The sequence below is a fragment of the Pectinophora gossypiella genome, chromosome 26 (assembly GCF_024362695.1).
Source record: "Pectinophora gossypiella chromosome 26, ilPecGoss1.1, whole genome shotgun sequence".
NCBI classification, from domain to species: domain Eukaryota; kingdom Metazoa; phylum Arthropoda; class Insecta; order Lepidoptera; family Gelechiidae; genus Pectinophora; species Pectinophora gossypiella.
In genome coordinates this window covers 2,695,572-2,714,520 of record NC_065429.1, presented here as the reverse complement: position 1 = coordinate 2,714,520, position 18,949 = coordinate 2,695,572, and the positions used below count along the sequence as shown (strand labels likewise).

General features: G+C 35.4%; 3 protein-coding genes across 8 annotated transcripts in view; 2 read left to right on the top strand and 1 right to left on the bottom strand.

Moving 5' to 3' along the window:
* The window catches only part of LOC126378536 (protein quiver-like), a 112,776-nt gene extending 102,823 nt beyond the window's left edge, over positions 1 to 9,953 (top strand). For all 3 annotated transcript variants that reach the window (XM_050026966.1, XM_050026963.1, XM_050026962.1), the window contains 2 exons: positions 8,487 to 8,633; positions 9,751 to 9,953. In XM_050026966.1, coding sequence (XP_049882923.1) covers positions 8,487 to 8,633; positions 9,751 to 9,953 — 350 coding nt within the window. The remainder of the gene's footprint in view (positions 1 to 8,486; positions 8,634 to 9,750) is intronic.
* The window catches only part of LOC126378402 (uncharacterized), a 128,331-nt gene that overhangs the window by 50,002 nt on the left and 59,380 nt on the right, over positions 1 to 18,949 (top strand). The gene's annotated exons all lie outside the window — the stretch shown is intronic.
* LOC126378477 (aldo-keto reductase AKR2E4-like) overlaps positions 1 to 18,949 on the bottom strand; it is a 305,847-nt gene that overhangs the window by 269,249 nt on the left and 17,649 nt on the right. The gene's annotated exons all lie outside the window — the stretch shown is intronic.

The following is an 18,949-nucleotide window of genomic DNA, read 5'->3' as shown; positions in this document are numbered from 1 at the left end:
AGTTACGCTGCTAAACGCCGAAGTATTCATTTGGGTACCAGGACTTCATACATCAATAGAAGGCGACTTGTACAGCGAACGACGAAACAAAGGAAACTAGCGACATCTATGACCGTTTATTATAATTAATGTTAACGTCATCTATTGTAGAGTAGCGGAACTACACACAACCATGCGCTCACGCCAGTGAGTAGGACAGAAAGATAGCGTACGGCCTAGTGCGAAAGAGACATGGGTTATTCTGACAGCTAGTCTGTCAAGAGTTGATGTGAAGCCACAAAATTTTAAACCACCCGCATTACTTAAAGATTAATTTGACAACAGAGACAGAAGATAGCTTACGGCCCAGTGCGAAAGAGGCGTGTATTGTTCTGAGAGCTGGTCTCACAAATATTAGTGCTGTGGGCTGTATCAGACGACCTCCTACATACCTCTGCTATCCTAGTATAAAATCTGTAAATCGCTGTGATGAAACCAACTAGAAGTTTGATTTTGATTCACTTTGTTGTGTTATCGGACAAGAAGTAAAACTAGAATATCGTTTTTCAGTATTTTATTTACGCTTACGAAAATAATGAATATTGTTCAATGTTATAAAAAAAAACACTATTAGAGAAGACCGTTGAAATACAAATTAAAAAATAAATAGTTATAAACTATTTCGATAGACCTTTTTTAATGCTGCAATTATTGACAACAATAGAATAAAAGTAATATTCTTATGACATAACCATAGAATAAGTGCTGGTGGGCCCTGTGGACCAGTGGTTGAGTGTTGGGTTCATGATTTGAAGTTACCGGGTTTGAATCCCGTTGGACATTGCAGGCTAATCAATCACCCGATTGTTCCGCAAGTAAGAAGGATCCGTGCTTCGGAGTGCACGTAAAGGTTACATGAGCTGCATTTGGCGGCTCAATCAATAGTGAACCCTGACACCAGGGTTGATAAGGTCGATCGATACTTAATCCCAAACGAGAGACGAAGTTACGCTGCTAAACGCCAAAATATTCATTTGAGTACCAGGACTTCATACATCAATAGAAGGCGACTTGTGCAGCGCACGACGAAACAAAGGAAACTAGCGACATCTATGACCGTTTATTATAATTAATGTTAACGTCATCTATTGTAGAGTAGCGGAACTACACACAACCATGCGCTCACGCCAGTGAGTAGGACAGAAAGATAGCGTACGGCCTAGTGCGAAAGAGACATGGGTTATTCTGACAGCTAGTCTGTCAAGAGTTGATGTGAAGCCACAAAATTTTAAACCACCCGCATTACTTTAAGATTAATTTGACAACAGAGACAGAAGATAGCTTACGGCCCAGTGCGAAAGAGATGTGTATTGTTCTGAGAGCTGGTCTGTCAAACATTGGTACCTGGCTGTATCAGACGACCTCCTACAAGCCTCTGCTGTCCTAGTACAGAATCTGCAGATCGCTGCGAAGGAACCCGTTGTCGCCGCATTTATCCAAGATGCTATATTTGTTTAAGTATATCAATCACTAACTATGGATGATGGATATATTATTATAATTCCGTATTTTAGTAACTTCTACCAGCCCCTGAAAGGGGTCAGTTGCTGAAAGCAATAATTAATAATATCTCGAAAACGGTTCGTCGTACAGCTGGGCGACGGTAGGAATTTATAAGAGTAGAAACAGGTTGTATGAACTTTACGAAGAAAGAACATACAATCATAGCGTAGCTTTTCACGACTATGTAAAACAGTATTCAAAAGTTTTCAAACGTGTTTGCGTTACCGCGAAGGCAATGTTTGTTAGCAGTAAAATTAAAGGTAGCTCAGATATTATTAAAATGACTTGGAAAGTTATTAATAGCGAAACTGGGAAAGTCAAAGCACGCGATCTCGAGTATCAATTACAAATTGACGGTAAACTACTCACAAATGATAAGCAAGTTGCTGAAGCTTTTGAAAAATTCTTTACTGACATTCCATTTTCGACTACCAAGGACTTGAAGTCATCTCCTGCACTCGCTCAATCACTTGTAAGGGAGCACATAGATACGTCCAAAGTAGATAAACTAACATTTACACACGTGAGTCCTAGGGACGTCTTAAGAGCTTTTAAATCTTTAGAAATCAAAAAGACTGCAGATCTTCATGGTCTCTCTGTTAAAGTCATTAACTCCGTGATTGATTGCATAGCTCCCTATCTATCATGTATATTTAATAAATGTGTAGACAATGGTGTGTTTCCAGATTTAATGAAGCACAGTAAAGTCATTCCATTGTTTAAAGCTGGTAGTACTTCTGACCCTACTAATTTTAGACCAATATCTATACTACCCACGCTTAGTAAAATATTTGAAAAATTTTATTACTGCAATTACTTCAACATTTCAATTTAAACAATTTAATGTCTAATAAACAATTTGGTTTCACAAAGGGTCGCTCAACAACCGATGCTGGTGTTGAGTTAATAAATCATGTTTTTCAGGCTTGGGAGGAGTCCAAAGATGCTATTGGTGTCTTTTGCGACCTTTCCAAAGCCTTCGATTGCGTTTGTCATGATATCTTGATCGCGAAACTTCGTCACTATGGAATAACTGATAATGCCATCGCTCTTTTGGAGTCATACCTTAGTGGCCGCGTTCAGAGGGTTGATGTGCATGGCTGCAGATCGTGTGGATCTAACGTCACTATAGGCGTCCCGCAGGGCTCAATTCTAGGTCCATTTCTATTCCTAGTTTACATAAACGACCTACCTAGTCTTGTAAAACATGAGGTGGTGCTGTTTGCAGATGATACCTCCTTACTTTTTAAAGTAAAGAGACGACAAGATTCCTTTGACGATGTAAACAACGCCATTTCAGAGGTAGTGGATTGGTTTACTGTAAACAACCTGCTACTTAATGAAAATAAAACAAAATATGTTTATTTTACGTTATCGAATGTTAGTAGGCCCCTCGATTCTATTATTGTAAAAAATAAGGAATTGGACCTCACGGATACTGCTGTATTTTTGGGAATTACTTTGGACGCTAAGTTGCAATGGAGTCCTCATATTGATAAGTTGTCCAAAAGGCTCAGCTCAGCAGCATTCGCGGTCAAAAAAATTCGTTTAATAACCGATGTAGAAACCGCGCGATTAGTTTATTTTGCCTACTTCCACAGTCTAATGTCGTACGGCATCTTGCTGTGGGGTCATGCTGCAGATATGAACAGCATTTTTGTTCTGCAAAAGCGAGCCATTCGGGCGATTTACAAATTGGGACCCAAGATGTCACTTAGAAATAAATTTAAAGAAATTAATATTTTAACTTTGGCATCACAATATATCTTTGAAAACCTAATATATGTAAAAAAACATATAGGATTATTTGCAAAAAATAGCGATCGGCACATTGTTAATACCAGGAATAAAAATAAACTTGCTTTACAAGTCAGTCGATTACATAAGATTACTAAATCTTTTAAGGGGCAATGTATACGTTTTTACAATAAGATTCCCATTGACATTCAGAATTTGCCTTTCAACTGTTTTAAGACAGTAGTTAAACAAAAACTTTACAAAAAAGGTTATTATAAAGTTAGTGATTATTTAGAAGATATGAATGCATGGGATTAACTGTCTGAGAACTGATATTAGGCAGCTAAATTACTCAATTGTATACCAATATTTTATGTTTATTTTTATTTTTTTAAAGAACGTCTAGGGCCCTGTGCCGAGGTTTTTCTTGCAGCTTCTTTTCCCCGGCTATACAGGTTGTGAGAAGCTGCAGTAGTTTTAGGCGGATGAGACGTTCGTTATGTAAAATTGACGATTCAAAGTGTAACTATGTTACCTACTGAATAAAGATATTTTTGAATTTGAATTTGAATTTGAATTTTGAATTTGAATTTGAATTTGCTATAATAATAAAAAATGCCCCCTTTCATGGAACCCCTACGCAATAATATACATTAAAGATGTAATTTTCAGGACTAGCGACATCTACGAACGTATATTGTAATTAAACTAAACGACATCTATTGTTCAGTAGCGGTACTACACACTATCATGCGCCTACGACAATGAGCAGACCAAAGATAGTATAACGCCCTAGTGCGAAAGAGATGTGTATTGTTCTGACAGTTGGTCTCAAATGTTGCTGACAGTACCAAAATTTTAAACTACCCACCACGTTAACATTAATTTGATAACAGAGAGAGAGGATAGCTTACGTCTTAGTGCGAAAGAGACGTGTATTGTTCTGCGAGCTGGTCTCACAAATATTAGTACCCGGCTGTATCTAACAAACTCCTACATACTTCTGCTATCCTAGTATAAAATCTGTAAATCGCTGTGATGAAACCAACTAACTAACTAGAACTGTTTGATTTTGGGTTCACTTTGTTGTGATCGGACTAAAACTAGAATATCGTTTTCTCAGTATTTCATTTACGCTGACGAAAATATACAAAATTAATAAAAACAAAAAGCATAGAAATAGATATTAAATAGAATGCGAATATCGCGTTATTATAAGAAAATTGTTCAATATTATAAAAAAAAATATTAGAGAAAATCGTCGAACGAAATACAAATTATGAATTAAAAAATGAAAAGTAATAAACTATTTTGATAAACCTTTTTTTAAAGGTATTTTATTATTCTTATGACATAACCATAGAATAAGTTGCTGGTGGGCCGTGTGGACCAGTGGTTGAGTGTTGGGTTCATGATTTGAAGTTACCGGGTTCGAATCCCGTTGGGGACACATCACAAAAATGAGTTTGGCATTGCAGACTAATCAATCACCCGATTGTTCAGCGAGTAAGCAGGATCCGTGCTTCGGAATGCACGTAAAGCTGTCGGTCTTTGCGACTATTTATTTAAGTACTTATATAGTCGTTATATACACGAGCCGCATTTTGGGTAACCCAGTGGTAAAGTAAAGTGGTTGATGATAATAATCACATCCCAAACGAGAGACGAAGTTACGCTGCTAAACGCCAAAATATTCATTTGAGTACCAGGACTTCATACATTAATAGAAGGCGACTTGTGCAGCGAACGACGAAACAAAGGAAACTAGCGACATCTATGACCGTTTATTATAATTAATGTAAACGCCATCTATTGTAGAGTAGCGGAACTACACACAACCATGCGCTCACGCCAGTGAGTAGGACAGAAAGATAGCGTACGGCCTAGTGCGAAAGAGACATGGGTTATTCTGACAGCTAGTCTGTCAAGAGTTGATTCACATCAGCCACAAAATTTTAAACCACCCGCATTACTTTAGATTAATTTGACAACAGAGACAGAAGATAGCTTACGGCCCAGTGCGAAAGAGATGTGTATTATTCTGAGAGCTGGTCTGTCAAACATTGGTACCTGGCTGTATCAGACGACCTCCTACAAGCCTCTGCTGTCCTAGTATAGAATCTGCAGATCGCTGAGAAGGAACCTGCAGTCGTCGCATTTATCAAGATCTATATTTGTTTATATATCACTAACTATGGATGGATATATTATAATTCTGCATTTTACTAACTTGAAAGGTTGTCGAAAGCAAATGAATATAATCTCGAAAACGGTTCGTCGTACGTACAGCAATTATAATAAAAAAATGCCCCCTGTCATGAAAACCCTACGCTCTTATCAGTACAAAGATAAAATTTTCAGGACTAGCGACATCTAGGAACGTGTATTACAATTAAACTAAACGCCACCTATTGTTGAGTAGCGAAACTACGCACAAACATGCGCTCGCGTCAGTGAACAGGACAGAAAGATAGAATACAGTCAAGTGCGAAAGTGATGTTTATGTTCTGTCAGCTGTTAAACAAAAGTGGCTGCCTATATGTTGAAGAACTCCTACAAGCTTATGCTACCCTGGTACTACATCTGCGGATCGCTACACAAAACTACCCCGCATTTGTCACATTTTTAAATAACCGATGTTTATTAGTTTTTTGGTAAAATCAGTTACGTGATATTAAAAAGCAATATTTCTAAATGATAATTTTGACTGTAAGTAACATGCATTATTTTTTATATTACGTATATCTATAAAACATCTGTTTCTGTGAGGTGTGAGGTGGAAATATGACATGTGTATTGGACTGGTTTTTCTTTCAGGCAGTAAGTACAATACGTAGTATTATTCCTTATTTCTATGCTTCAGGTTAGAAAGTCAGACAGGCAGTCGCTTCAGTAAAAAAACGAACTTGTGAAATCTTCAGGTTAGATATGCAGACCCTGTGAAAAAAATAGATAACCACAGGGAGGGATATCCTTGTGGCTCTGCTCACCTGTTAGGGATCAGATTTTAAGAATCAGAATCATTTATTCAACGTAATATCATGGATAAACTTAAAAGTTGTTGAATCTTTTTAACTTCGCAAAGTGTTATGGCTGAGGAGAAACAGGAGTAAGTATTGAAAATGACAAGAAATTGCAACAGCAAAATATCTTTGAAATCAATGTAGGCATATTATTACAAGTTATTTCATAACTAGAGGAAACAATAAGTATTAGGTTGCATACGTACATAAACAGCCTATACACATCCCACTACCGGGCAGAAGCCTACCCTCAATCAACCGAAGGGGATATGGAGCATACTCCACCACGCTGCTCCATTGCGGGTTGGTGGTGTTTGGACCAACGGCTTAACGTGCCTTCCGAAGCACGGAATCGTCTTTCTTTTTTGGTCAATCAGGTGATTCAAGCCTGCAATGTCCAGTCAAACAAAGGACAGTCTCACAAAGTGATTTCGATAATGTCATCGGGAATCGTACCTCCACAATGTGAGCCTAACGCTCTAACCACTGAACCACGGATGTTTTCTATGTATTTAAATAAAACCTTTGTTCCCACTAGTTCGATTCATTAGTTCGATCGTCGGACTAGTGAGAATTTTTTTTCTCATTAGTTCGACCGTCGAACTAGTGAGCATTTCTTTTCTCATTTGTTCGACCGTCGAACCAATTTAAATTTAAAAATAGTTCTACCACATTTCAATGTTTTACTAATTTCGTAATAAAATAAAAAACGCTTGGTTCGTTATAAAATATATATTCGTGTACATCTATAGGATATCTTAGATCTTCTTTCTTATCGTGTGGGTTGTAAGATTGATGACCAATCTTACAGACCCTGGTGTCAGAGTTATAGAGCCGCCAAAGGCCTCTGACGTGGCTCGTAACGACTACCTCCATAGATAGTAACCGGGACCATCGGCTTAACGTGCCTTCCGAAGCACGGAATCGTCTTATTTTTCGGACAATCTGGTGGCCCGCAATGTCCAAACCAAACCATTGAGTAATATTGATATCCCTCTAATTGCAGAAACCTTCCTCGACCACTTTTAATAATTTTCAATTCTTTAGACGTCATTCCGAAAAAATAAACAGTAAACTAAACAGGCACCAATAAATAAAACGTTATCACTGCAGCGCATGACTAGTGCAATACATCATATCGCATAGTTAAACAGGCTAAAAAAGCATCTACCCTCAAAATGAAAATAAAATCTATTACCACACTCCTTCTGCAGTTAAATATGTAGGTGTTCCAAATAAATAAATAAATGTTTATAATGTATAATGCACATACCTAGGCGATGTAGGTATAGATGCATTTAAGGAAATGTGCAGTAGACAACTTCCGGGTGATATGACGATGATTTGTGTAATCTATATGTATTGTTTATTTACTTTGTTAGGAAGCCAGCTTATAATTTATAAGTTTTTTTAAATATGTATTCGATCTAAGACAGCCTCCGTGGTCTAGTGGTTAGAGCATTGGTCTCTCGATCCGGAGGTCCTGGGTTCGATTCCCGGGTGGGAAACAGTTTTTTAAAAACTACTTTGTGAGACTTTCCCGGTTTGGTTAGGACATTGCGGGCCACCAGATTGTCCGAAAAATAAGACGATTCCGTGCTTCGGAAGGCACGTTAAGCCGATGGTCCCGGTTACTATCTATGGAGGTAGTCGTTACGAGCCACGTCAGAGGCCTTTGGCGGCTCTATAACTCTGACACCAGGGTCTGTAAGATTGGTCATCAATCTTACAACCCACACGATAAGAAAGAAGATCTAAGATATCCTATAGATGTACACGAATATATATTTTATAACGAACCAAGCGTTTTTTATTTTATTACGAAATTAGTAAAACATTGAAATGTGGTAGAACTATTTTTAAATTTAAATTGGTTCGACGGTCGAACAAATGAGAAAAGAAATGCTCACTAGTTCGACGGTCGAACTAATGAGAAAAAAAATTCTCACTAGTCCGACGATCGAACTAATGAATCGAACTAGTGGGAACAAAGGCTAACTCCTAACTAAGGTAGGCACAGAGGATAAGTTCAAATACAATAAACGATTATTTTGATGCCGATCATCGTTCAATGCACGGCGGGAGATAGAACTGTCAAATGTGACATTAGTAGTAAAATTAGTGATGTTCCTAATCGATCGATTTCGCTCCGTCTGACTTTTTGATTTAATTTCTGGCCCACAGCTCGAACGATCTACTGCTATGAGTGTGACAGCTGGACAGACTATCGGTGTAAGGACCCCTTCAACTACACTGCACTACCTCGCGATCAACCTCCTCTACAAACTTGCAACGGGTGCTGCGTGAAGATGGTGCGATACTCCAAGAGCCGTGAGTGTTCTTTAACCGACTTAAAAAAGACGAAGTGACTTCAATAAAGAAAGAGGTTATCATTTTTTTACATACGTACATAAACTCCACCCAAACCATCAACCCGCAGTGGAGCAGCGTGGAGTATGCTCCATATCTCCTCCGGTTGATTGAGCCTTGTGCCCAGAAGTGGGACGTAAATGGGCTGTTTATGTATGAATCAACCGGTGGGGGTATGGAGTACCACACTGCTCCACTGCGGGTTGATGGAGACATTTGGGCTAGTAACCCGGGACCAACGGCTTAACGTGCCTTCCAAAGCACGGAATCATCTTAGTTTTTCGGACAACCAGGTGATTTTATATAATGTGTACCTACTCATGGAAATATTTGATGACGTATATTATGAATAAAGAATTGAATTGATTCAGCCTGCATTGTCCTAGCCAAACGAAGGATAGTCTCACGAAGTGATTTTCGACAGTGTCCCCTATATAATTTATCGGGAATCGAACCCGGACCTCCAGATCATGAGCCCAAGGCTCAAACCACTAGGCCACGGAATCTGTTAAAATCAGAATAATTTATTCAACGTAATTAATGTCAACGTTAATGTAATTTTTTTTAATCTACGTCATTTCGCAAGGTGTTATGGGTGTGAAGAAGAAATGACAAGAAACTGCAACAGCAACACATCTTTTAAATCAATATAGGTATAAATTCTTCTTCTATCGTGTGGGTTGTGAGGTGAATTACCAATCTCAACAACCCTGGTGTCAGGGTTACTATTGAGCCGCCAAAGGCCCCTGACATGACTCATATAATGACTACGTACTTACATCAGTAAGTAGTAACCGGGACCAACGGCTTAACGTGCCTTCCGAAGCACGGATCGTCTTACTTTCGGACAATCAGGTGATCAGCCTGTAATGTCCTAACCAAACTAGGGACCACAAAGTAATTTTTGTGATATGTCCCCACCGGGGATCGAACTCAGGTCCTCCGGATCGTGAGCCCAACGCTCAACCACTAGACCACGGAGGCCGTTATAGGTATAAATTACAAGTTACTTACTAACTAGAGGATGGAGGACCTATGTTTAATTCATGATTTCTAATTATTTTTTTTCTAATTTCAGCGTACGAGGTTGTTCGCCGCACCTGTACTTCACAACTCCAAATAAACCTCTTTATGGTGGACCACGTATGCATGATGGAAAGTACTGGCAATGGCCATATGTGCTTTTGTGAGGAGGACATGTGTAACACAGCGTCGACAACCGGCACATCACTAGCCTTGGTCGCAGCACTAGCGTTGGTCGCATGCGCATGCTTCAGGTGAAGTAGGACGCTAGTGGCCACATGATCCAGTCGATCGGTTTTCTTTCGATGTTTTACGTCATGACGTTACATGACGCGTCGTGTCGAATTTTATACTGAGGTTTATCGATATTAGACGTCAAAAACGCGCGGGAAATAGTTTTCAAACTGTCTTGATGGATTTTGATTTCGTCTTTTTAGTTTGTTTTTTACACAGTTCTGTGATATTGTCGGTGTCGATGTTATCGGTGAAACAACGGGACTGTGTCCAAATAAAAAAAGAATATTTTTCACAATCCATTAAATTAGTTATGTAATAATGTTTTATACAACAAAATCGACATTATTTGTAACTTAAACTGTAAACTTGTAACTTTATACGTCATATAGTTTTACCAACACGAAATTAGGTCATAATACACGTCTAATACTGATAAACTCGTCAGAATTATTTTAAAAAATATTCATCGATATCGATAATCGATGCATGGACGTAACTAATAAACAGGCGTTAGTGATGTGCAAGTGTCGATAATCGATTGAACAAAATCGATCGACTTGAGTGTGGCGATAAGATAGAACGAGATTTAACCTTTCTTCGTCCAGCGTAGATGTAGCTTAGAATTGGCGTTTGGTTTTTACAATACTAAGTATAAACACTTTTTATCGCCCGTTTTAAATGAATTTATAATTCCCATTCGAGTCCCGTCCGAGTCAGATTTTGGATTTTATTTTATTTTTGTGAATTTTTCAAGTAAATAATACAGATAGCGTAAATTTAGGAATTTTCGGTTCACTCTATTCGACGATTTGCCTAATCTACACAAATGTATTCAATAGTCAATTTATCCCTCAGATTAATGTTTCAAATATTTGCTACACATTTAATTTTGTCTATTGAGGTAAATGTCAAAATAACTGACTGTCCCACGTCAAGGTACTTAGCGTAAAATTTAGTTTACTAGTCTATTTTGTGGGTAAGTACATCTCAAAGACAAATGAAGTGAAAAAAAAAATAGGTCATAGAATTAACAAATATTGGCATATGAGCGCTGTGAAAAACTCTTTCAACTTAGTATTGTAAAAGCTAGACTCCCGTTTTTCATCTTAAAGCAACTCTCATGTTTGCGGCATTTTTTGCTCTAAATTACTAACTTAGTCTTAATCTAGCTATAAAACAAAGGAGTTTTCCATTTATTGATGAAATTAGCCTGTACATATTGCTCAGTCACATAGTGATGCGCGAGTAGAGTTTATCGATATCGTCATCGATGAATCGATCGATTACAAAAGCTGTGACTTTGCTGCTTTATGATTGGTCCAATTTAGGCCATTAGAATTCGCTCCTAGATGCACATTTTATAGATGTGGGACACTTTAGATAGAAAAAAAATGATTCGAAAAGAACTAGCGAGTACTGCCGAGTAGTATAGACAAGAGATTCTAATAATATAAATAAAGGCTGTTGGTTTGTTCGTTTGTAAAATAAGGTATACAAAAATTAGGCTCCTATTTCATAAGTAACTACCTATTGCTGTATTTAAAACACTCCTAGTAAAAAAAAGCATTTGAATTAAAAAAAAAACAGTTTGCCGTGATCACTCTCATTTTGCTTTAGTCTGTAAATAAAACAATAAAAATATAAAATATACTTACTTACATAATAAAATAGCTTGGACGCCACGGAAGCCTTTTTTCAAAATAGTAACTACTGATCTAAGGAAAATATATTAATAAAAGATAATAATACCGACCACTGGACTGCTTTTGATAAAGTTTGGTTAAGAATGAACCTGCGTGAATCGACTAAGAATATAAATAACATGAATAAAATAAGTTTAGGTCAATGAAGATTTGCTGCAAAATTACTTTATAAGAATCAAAATATAATCGGTTGTGTTACCTATACGAGCAAAAAATTATCAAAATGTTTTTCGAATTACAAAATTAATCAAAAAAGAAAATTGAGCAAGTAAGTATTCAGAATTTAAAATCATAAAGCAATGAAAGTTTTTTATTCAGCCAACGGTAAAAAAATATCACAAACAGCCTTAAAATAACCAAATAATATTTTTACAAGTTTTTTTGAGTGTGTGGGTTACTTAGGTTAGTAAAGTGTAGAACGAGATAGCTAGATCGAAGTTGTGTGCAAGGGGACGGAACGATATATTTAGTGTTACTAGCGGTAATAAATAATTTTAAACTAAAGAAACACCAAGTAATATTAATCGTTATTGTATAAAAGTTATAATCGTTATTTTATTGTTAGGTGTGCGAACAGAAGATATAATAAGTATTTTTTAGTTTTTAATTTAATAATGGCTGGACACGAATTATAATGAATAGAAATTGAAAAAGAAATATCGATCTTTTTATGAGAAAAAAATATCGATGTAGTGTTTAATGCAAATACAAATATTGTTTTGGTTTATTTTTTCTTATAATGGGAAACAGCTTTATTGCGGTTTTTTTTTTATTAATTTTGAATAGGCACGTGATGTTTAGTAGATCATTAACTTTGTCTCTAAATTAGAGATGCCAAATTATCGATAGCTCACTATCGATGTTATCGATCTAATGGACCTGAAATGTAGCAAAATTCATTAATGTTGGGCAACAATATTATCGATTAAATAGAAAACTGTTTTATAGATTAAAATATGCACTAAATCACAAAGATTTTATGCACCATTTCCGTTAAAATGTTAAATTAAAACAGTAAAAATAATTGCACTCAAAGATTGCAAAGCAGGGAAAAATGTGCTTATTCGCAGATCGATATTTTTATTTCATATTTACGCTCTCAAAACTGACGCTGCAAAATGTTGAAACAAAGTGATATTAGACGTCAGTTCGATAGCTCGCAAAAAGAGTGCTCCTTGCGGCGCCATTTTAAAACAAACTTTCGTGTGCTGGCCAATTATAGACGCATAGAAATATTATTCAAACACGAAGACAACATTAGGTAGTCACCAGCAATAAAATTGTATAGGGATTTAATTAAAATTATTATTTTTATTTTTTATAATATTTTAGAGATAGGCGTACGGTTTTTCTTATATCGCCATATTGAATAAGGTATATTATAATATAATTAACCAATGAGTGCAAAGCTTAGCCAGATTAAAAATAAAAATAAATTGTATGTAAAGAATTATATTATTAATATTAGGTATAGAAAACCCTACTATATCAGTTTCAAATCTTCCTATATACTTGTTATTTACTGATAATCTTAGAAACTTGTAGAAATCACGTATGTTGAGATTAATTTGGACAATGATGGGCGGCCATACTCCTTTTAAAAAGAAAATATTTGTAACCACTCAAATTCATCCAGCTCACAAATTATTTTTTACAAAATGTGATATCCGAAATAACTTATTTATTCCAACGAAGTAGTCATACACTTTTTCTTTAGTTTAAAAACAAACAATAAAAAAAATGTGCTGTTTTTGCTTGCGACCCGAATATTACCAGATAAAATAGAGTATTCAGGGTGTTAGTGACATCGTAACGAAAACTTTGAGGGATGATTCAGATCATGATTCTGAATTGATATCTGGTGGAGTTTTCCGTCGTAAAAGTATGGATCTGAAAGTAATTGAACAAAATACTTACATTTTCATGATTATTTCGGCTGAAAATACCACTTATTAACTCAGAATCATGAGCTGAATCATCCCCGTCAGTATTCGTTACGATGTCACTAACACCTTGTGTACATACGCGTCACGTAGAAAATGTCGTCGTCGCTTTGTTGGAGAAACACTACTTTTACAGTCTCTTCGTATATTTATAATAACGAGATTTTTGTTTTACACGTCTTACTCTGGTACATGGTCTAATATCAGTTACCTTTTAAAACCAGTGCTGCCCAAAAAATCGATACTATATCGACGAGCCCCAATTCATCTCATTTTAGGTATTTATTTATTAATTAACGATAGAAAAATATCTTCCTTTTTAAAAAGAAAATGGCCGCCGGCGATCCCGTTGCATGTGTAACGATCATTGACTATTTTTTTATCAAATTATAATTAATTATTAAGGTTAGTAATCTCATGGTGCAAGGTTTTGGCATGTTGATGCACTGTAGGCTTCTCATCGGCCATATGACACCTTGGAATGCTGCGAATAATAAGGAAAAGGGGTCTTTTCACCCAAAAGGACTGTGAAGTGGTAATGTTTTAAAATTGTTGTTTAATTATACCTAGATTGGTTAGGACATTGATTGGTCACCCAATCATCCGAAAGTACGATGATCCATGCTTCATGTTAATAACTCGACCTATATGCTTAAGTATGTAGTCGTTGCATGAATTATGTCAGGGGTTTCTGGGAGTTCAATCTTAATCCACTCAGTTCGATCTTTGAAAAAATAATTAGAAATATTTATTTCTTTAACAGAGATGGTCATTGAATTTACAATCTAAGGGTTGACAGATATCGCCCAAATAGACAGTTAGTCTTGTTTTTAAAGATCATTGCATCCATATTTGTTTTGCAATGTTGTTATGGTTTCTATTTAATTACAAATGAAAATAATATGAGTAGGTATTGAAAAAGTCAAACCATAACTAAGAAAAATATCTTGATAAGTATTAATAACGGTTTCCTTTCCGGCCAAGTAGTGAAGGCAAACCTACAATAAAGTCACGTCTAATAAAATGAAAATAAATGCAATGATTAATTTAAATAATTTCCTATTTGTGTCTGAAATAATCATGTGAAATGACAATGGCAACATTACTACTTCATAGATCTTTTCTTGGGTTTGTTTGAGTTAGCTGTTACTATTACGAAATACAGTTTTGTTATATTGTTAAATAAAATCATCGAAAAGCTTTGTTTAATGTATAAAGTTTTCGTGAATTATTGTCATCACTTGTCGTGTCCCAGTCTTTGTTCGATAGTCAAAAAGAGTTGGAAATAGTTGCTGTCGATATTGTAACTTTTAAATATCGACTATCTAATAAACTGTCAGACAACTCTATTTTTGACTACATGGTCGTATGGCTTTAATATTTGTGTTATAAATGACAGTGGCCGTAACGTGCTGCTCGGATTCGTCGAGCGACGCCGTGAACGAGCCAACTCAATTGGCTACGTAACACATAAGTGAAATTGACATTTCATTGGCTCCTTTATCGCGTTGCGTGCGATATACGGACAGGATGCTACGCGGACTGAAGTGTGTTATTTTTATAATAAACAACCATAAAAAGACAAGACTAAAAAAATAAATACATAGTAATAATGAATTATTATTAAACTACGTACACATTAATATGCTTACGTTACAGCTAACTTGAACCTATCTTATTTAGATACTTAAGTCCTAAGTAATCCTTATTGCTTGAATTTAATACTAAAATTATTACTACTTTTAAGGATACATTGTAGTGTTGAAATATATTTTTTGTTTTCCGAGCGCCATCATCGAATTTCATGATACTGGCCAAAACGAGTGATCACGTGATAAAACAACGGTTGTGATTGGTCGATTATTTTCTTTTTTAAAATGTCAAAATGGTCGCTACAGTTCGACTTTTGAAATTGATTAAAAGGTGAATAAAAAACTATATTTCAACACAGATTAAAAACTATTTAAAATATTCTTCCTCCACGTTTCTACATTGCATATCACGCATATTAACTATAGTAAAAACATTAGCTATTCCAACTTACTGGTTAATTCTCGCAATGATTTGCATACGTTACTTAAATTACATTGCTTGGTTTTTGATTACTTACTTACTTTTTTACTTAGCCATTTCGTAACAAAAAAAAATGTAAAAGATAAGATAAAATATGCCTTTTGGCAGCGAAAATAATATGTCTTTTTTCTTAAAATTACGATGCAGATTTCTTGTCACAAATAAATGCATAATAAAATGTTTCTTTCTTTAAAATCTCAATAATATGTAAGACCAAGCAATGTATAATATTTTAAGTAAACTACAGTATGTAAGTTTACGAGGATTAGCGTAGGTAATATCGTATTTATAGTCAATTAGATTTTTAACATATCTTGACACTTATGTTAAGTGGTTTACACATCTGCGGATATTTTAATGTTCGTTTTATTTAAAAGAAAACGGGTTTTGAATTATCTCAAAAAGAATTAAGAAAATATTTATTTCAAGTTATTTTGCGACATAATTTCAGTGTTAATTTAGTACTCGTTATTGTGAAGACCACTTCAAAATTGCTTCTGTAAAGACTAACGTATGTAATACTAAATAACAGCATGTACTATGCGCCAAGGAAAAGTTTTTAACATAAAAATGGCGACAGACAAGACAATGATGCCCTTGAAAAAAAAACCTACTATATTAAAAACCTGTTCTTTGGCGACATATTAAGATGGATAATACCGTTGAGACGATAAGGTTTATCCATAGTATTGTTTGTATTTTTAACTTTGCACCAGTTTTTTTTACTAACACAAGCTAAATGCTTGTTGAGATTGGCCGCGTCGACACTCCTCTGAGCTCGTGTTCTTGGTTGACATAAAAAAATATATTCTATAATTAATTCAAAAATATATCGATAGGCCTATCGATAGGATGTTTTATAGAAGATTTTATTGATAGTTTCACAACACTAGTACTAATATACGCGTGTAATCAAACTATCGATAATTTTAACCTAAAAAGCCAAACTATGGATATGTCTGCTGATAAAATCGATAAAACTATCTAGTATTGCTACTTTTTCCACGCCAATGGCGAATGCTACAGTTTTAGAATTATTTTTACAATGTCAAACAAGAATAAGAGTAAGCACTTTGAACCTAGCGACTATTTTGGCTATTTAAAATATTTAAGTTACCGTAGGCTAGACATAACGAATACTCATAAAATGGTAAAAGTGTCGCGACAGATTTTGACATTTAGTCGATGACCAATAAAAATGATCAATAGATGATTTTTGAAAATAGCAATATTATTTGTAAGCTGTGAATGTCAAAGTCTAGTTTCTTACTAGCATTGACCTCTTATATAAACAAATAGACTACCAATCCCTGAAAAAAAGTGTCCGCGCATCTTGTCACTAAGCGACGGCGTGTCAAGATGCGAATTTAGTCGCAATCGGCGTAATGACGTCACTATTTGTTTATAGTATGTCAGTGGTTATTAGGCCATTTATATTAGTGACTTAGAACGACAATACATGTTAGATTTTTTCACCGGATACCCGGCTGATTCGACTATCGAAATGCGTTTGTTTGTTTAACTATGACACGAACGCCTATCGATGGTCGAAGTATACTCAAGGGTCCGATAACTTGAAAAGATATAATGTGTCTTGGCGCTCTTAAGAACAATTTACATAGAGCGCCGCGAATCGATTAAATGCGCCCTTAATGTTTGTAGAATTACAGTTCTAATTTCTACTCCACGCGATTTCTAGTTCGCGGTCGTTGAAAAATTAGATTAATTAGAACTCTGATTCTATGATAGATACAATTCTGGGTGCATATTCGCTTCGCGCGAGTCGTTGTGAATTATCTACTGGCGACAAAAAATAATTATATTTTGGTTTTGCAGCTCTAAAAATAGTACCATCCATCGCTTATACCTCGTTAAAAATAGTTTCGCACTAGGCAGTACCTATAACATCTTTTTGTTTTGCTGTTATTCTAATCAAGCTATTTTTAATGGGGTGTAGGTAGATAATGGCCCCGATTCCTGGAGACACCGCCTAATTTTATTTTAAGTTATATCCGTCATTTTCATATCCGTCGAAAAGGAAAGGGACGGATGATTCACAGCTCTTAATTTTAGGAAGAATGAGTAAATGAATGTGTCGGGTTATTGACAGATGTAAAATTTTTAGACGGTTGGTTTAGATTTGAGCTTAAAATTGACGTGTGTTCCATAAATTTTATGCTTGTCGATTACCCGTCCCTTTCCTTTTCGGCGGATAAGAAAATGACAGATATAACTTAAAATAAAATTAGATGGTATTTACAGGAATTAGCACCAATGTAAGGAAGATATAGCGCTAGTTTTAGAACTGTCAAATTGAATTAAAATTATGTTCGGTCGGCTAGAATTGACACGTATCAAAATATAACGATAGTCGCTAGCTTCGTGAAACAAAACCACATATGGTGAAATTATCAGACCTTTCTCATGTTCACACGATGTTCCACAAAAAATGAAGAGGTTTAAATAAAAACATTTTAGACTATTTCTAAGGTCTGCAGGACTATATTGTAAAGTTTTCAGCGTAGACCACTGAGATCTGTCAAAAATTAAAGTTAAATTAATGTCATCACGGATGAACTTGCCTTTCTACAAGTTTATCTTTGATACATACTTAAAAAATATTTTTGACAGATCTCAGTTATCAACCGAAGCTGTCAAACATTACAGAATAGATCTACTGATTTATTAGCTTTGTTGTTAACAGAAACGATGAAGAGAAACTCGCCTTAATAAGTAGTATGTTCGTTATTGTCTGTTGAATGAGAAGTAATATTTGAATTTATTTTTTTAAATTCCTTCGAAACGTTCTGAATTTTTTTTTATTTAAAATATGTACCTTCTGAAGAAGTAAAAATTGCCTATGTATTTAGAAATTAGCTGATTTTAACTGTGTAATTGAATACAAAGGGCATTGAACATTTCACTATGGAGGCTGGCATAGCCTGGTGGCGCCACCTAGCGGATTTTTTAAAACTGCGGCGCACGATGAAACCTGTGCATATCGATAGGGGGCACTTTTCTGCACAAAAAAGCTTTAATGAACCTATGCTCTAAAGCGTCACGTTTTCAAGATATTTAGCTTGAAAGCTCCGAAAAGTGTTGTATGAACAAATCGATTTTACTTTTATATGCAATTGGAATATAGTGACTAAGTGATTATGCATGGAATATTAGTGTTTAATATACCACATATTTACTTTATTGAAAAATAAATAAATAGAAAATAGATAAAATAAATATCTATAACTTACTTTTATGTGTAACTTAAAAGAAATCCAGAAACGAGTCGTGAGATGTA